Source organism: Penaeus japonicus, unplaced genomic scaffold (assembly GCF_977035675.1).
Source record: "Penaeus japonicus unplaced genomic scaffold, GWHDUDI00000001_assembly GWHDUDI00000042, whole genome shotgun sequence".
Classification (NCBI taxonomy): domain Eukaryota; kingdom Metazoa; phylum Arthropoda; class Malacostraca; order Decapoda; family Penaeidae; genus Penaeus; species Penaeus japonicus.
This window is the reverse complement of record NW_028234444.1, coordinates 2,720,803-2,725,118: the sequence shown is the minus strand read 5'-3', so window position 1 is coordinate 2,725,118 and position 4,316 is coordinate 2,720,803. Positions and strand designations below refer to the sequence as shown.

At 26.7% G+C, this 4,316-nt stretch overlaps 1 protein-coding gene across 1 annotated transcript in view; it reads left to right on the top strand.

Annotated features, from left to right (window-relative positions):
- The window catches only part of LOC147466637 (cuticle protein 8-like), a 43,305-nt gene extending 40,721 nt beyond the window's left edge, over positions 1-2,584 (top strand). Inside the window, exon 3 of the mRNA XM_086534819.1 lies at positions 2,332-2,584. Within this exon, the coding sequence (XP_086390945.1) occupies positions 2,332-2,584 (253 nt within the window). The remainder of the gene's footprint in view (positions 1-2,331) is intronic.
- Positions 2,585-4,316: the final 1,732 nt, after the last annotated feature.

The window sequence follows — 4,316 nt, the reverse complement described above, 5'->3', positions numbered from 1 at the left end:
TATATATATATATATATATATATATATATATATATATACATATATACATATATATATATATATTATATTATATATATATATATATATATATATATATATATATATATATATTATATATATATACAACTATATATATACACACACGCGCGCATATATACATACTCGTGTATTTATATATCCGTTTATGTTCATTGAAAAATCTGGATGTTGGATAAAATCAAGCAGGCTGCATACAGAAAGTGAGATACTCTATCTATACACACACACACATTTGCATATGTATGATATATGTATACATATACATAAATACACACATACACACACAGACACACACACATATATATACATATATATATATGTATACATATATATATATACATATCTACATATATATATATATATTATATATATATATATATATATATATATATATATATATATATATATATATGTAATTTTATGTGCATGTGCGTGTGACTATCAAATATTGCTCTCTTTAACGATTTTGTTCGTTTTCATTTTTTTTTTTTTATTGTTCTTTCCTCAATTTCATTACTTTTAGTCATCATTCTTCTTTCGTTCCAGTAGTGTAGGATTACTTGGTCTTGGATTTTATCTTTATTAATCGGTTGGTAACTGATAGGATCATATTATTTAATTTTTCATTAATAATATAGCAAAGTTTCCTAATATTGTGTCCTTATTTAGAATTGATTTGTCATTATTGCTATTATGACAATGATAGATTAATGTTATTATTGTTATGATCTTAATAATCATCACCATTTTGAGTTTTGTCATTATCTTTATTATCATTATCAGTATCATTATTGCTATCATCATCATCCTTATCATTAATATTATCATTGATGTTATTAATATAATTATTATTTTTGTTATCATAATTATCCATCTGTTATCATAATTATTATGTTTTGTTGTTATCATTGTCATTATTACCATCATGTTGCATATTATCCCATTATAATTTTCATCATCATTATCATCGTTATCAATTTTCATCATTATCACTCATTATCATTGCTAATGTTCATCATCATTATCATTGATAATGTTCTATCATTATCAGTACTGATATCATTGTTATTACTACCATAAATCTTTTTATTATCTCCACTTTGTCTTGCATTTATTCTTTTTCTTTCTGATTTTTTCTGTCTTTACATGTGTGTGTATGCATGTATAACATATATAACCATAACAAATAAAGCATACACACGCACATTCACCACACACACCACAACACATAAACACACACACACAAACACCGTATATATATATAATATTATATATATATATTTATATATATAATATATATATTATATATATATATATATATATATACATAATATACATGTATATGTATCACTCATATAATACATATGTTAGTTATGATATATATACTATATGTATGTATGTATATATTTATACATATTATACATATATATATATATTATATATATATATTATTTTTATATATATATATATATATAGGAGAGAGTGAGAGAGAGAGAGAGAGAGAGAGAGCGAGGAGAGAGAAATAGATAAATAGCACAAGTAAAGAAGAGAGAGGAACAAATAAAAACATCCCTGGTAAGGTAGCGATCAAATTTCAGATATTCAACAAGGATATCATTTCTAGATATAAGTTCCATACTATTACTGTGTATCGTCCAATTGAAGTCATAACGAAGCTACCCCACAGTGCCTTTCTCCCATTAGGGTAGGCTTTGGCCCTGAAACTCTCGCGGCTCTGTAGGGCCTATCTATACGGTGAGTCCCTTCCTCGCCATCAAACATCCGCCATGTCTCTCAAGGTACACTCTCTCCTGCTGGAAGATCTAGAGACATTAAGGTGTAAATTTTATTAAGGTGTAATAAGGAGTGAACATTTATATTGCCAACAGATAATGTGATGGAAAATTATCTTCGAATTCGTTTTTTTACTGATTATTTATGTCGTGTTTCAGGTGATCTCGTGCGTGTGTGGCACCGTGGCTCTGGCCGATATGGCTCCCGTGTACCATCCAGCCACTGTTTACGCCGCACCCACGCTACCACGCTCCGAGCTGTGTGTACCATGCTCCTTCACATTACAAGCAGGCCCTGAATACCCACTGTAAGTTCCACGATTTAGTACTGAGTCACTCGAATCAGATTTTATTTGGTACTCTAAAACGGTCCACATAAGTTCTTTTTAAGGTGTAAGATATTTTCTTCCTTTCTTAAAAACAGGGCCTCGTTCACGACTATCTATACTTTATTTGAATTGAAATTATATATCTCTTTCTGTCATCAGGTACCACCCAGGTACAACTACAACTACGGTGTCGCCGACGGCTACTCCGGCGCCAACTTCGCCGCCTCGGAGTCCCGCGACGGCTACAAGACCGAGGGCAGCTACACCGTGGACCTCCCCGACGGCCGCAAGCAGATCGTCAAATACGTGGACAACGGCGACGGTCTCGTAGCTGAGGTCACTCGAGGGCGAGGCTCAGTAACCCCGAGTACAAGCCACCTACTGCCCGCTCCTTCCAGCTTCACCGAAGTTACCGTGTACTAAGAGTGTACCCTCATGTACAGCACATTTACTACATTTCAACCCATCCATCATAATCCAGCATTATGCAAGGGTTCTGATTGCACCTGCATGACTGGGTTAAGAATATGTGATATTATTTAAATGATTCTCGATTTATAATAAAATTTATCAGATAATTTTTGAGGAGCTTCTATACCCGAACCAAACATTTCAATCACAAATTCTATATCAACTAAGGTCAGCATAAAAAAAATATATATATATATGTTGATGAGAAAAATGCTATATCTTTCAGTTATAAACCTATGAACTATTCTCATTATACAATACTTTTCAAAGAGAATTGGCTCAAGCAATCAAAGTGCTGGATAACATTTTATATATATATATATATATATATATTATTGTATATATATATATATATAACTATATATATATATTTATATTTTATATATATATAAAAATATGTATGTTCGCTTCACATATATGATATATAAACAATATACATATATACACTAATATTATATATATATAGTATATATATATATATATATATATATATATATATATATATACTATATATGTACTCACTTATATATACATATATATACAGAACATATATAATCATTATACATTATATATACTATATATATATATATATATTATATATACTTATACTTATATATATGTTTATTCATGTATACATATGTATACATATATCTATCTATGTATATATATATATATATATAATTATATATATATCATATATATGTACATATTTATATTTAACCATATATGTATCTATGTATACATTTATTGACGTACACACACACAAACACACACACACACACACATATATATATATATATATATATATATATATATATATATATATATATATATATATATACATATATATATATATATATTTATTTATATATATATACATATACATATACATATACATATATATATATGTATGTATATATATAGAATATATATATATATAAATATATATATATAAAATATCCATATGTACGTATATTGTCAGAGAAAAGGATGCTTCTATGTATGCAACATCTATATATTTAGATATATAGATTTTACATATACATGTTATATATGTACTATATATATATATATATATATATATATATATATATATATATATATATATATATATATATATATATATATAGATAGATAAATATATATATATATGTATATAAATATATATATATAGGTATATATATATATATATATATATATATATATAGATAGATACATAGATAGATAGCTAGATCTATCTATATATCAAAATTTAGTCAATATATATAAACATTCATCATCCATTTGATTTATCTATATACAGTACACTGAAACAAATACATATAGATGTAAATGAATATATTCATGCAAACATGCATATTCATATGCATACATACATACATACATACATATATATATATATATATATATATATATATATATATATATATATATATATATATATATATATATATATATATATAGCTAACACACATACACGCACTCACACATACATGCACTCACATAAACACACACACATACACACACACACACACACACACACACACATATATATATATATATATATATATATGTGTGTGTGTGTGTGTACATATAGATTAATATATGTATAGATAGACACATACATGGGTAGATAGATAGTAGGCCGACAGATGAATACTTAACCATGTACTTCAAGTGTACA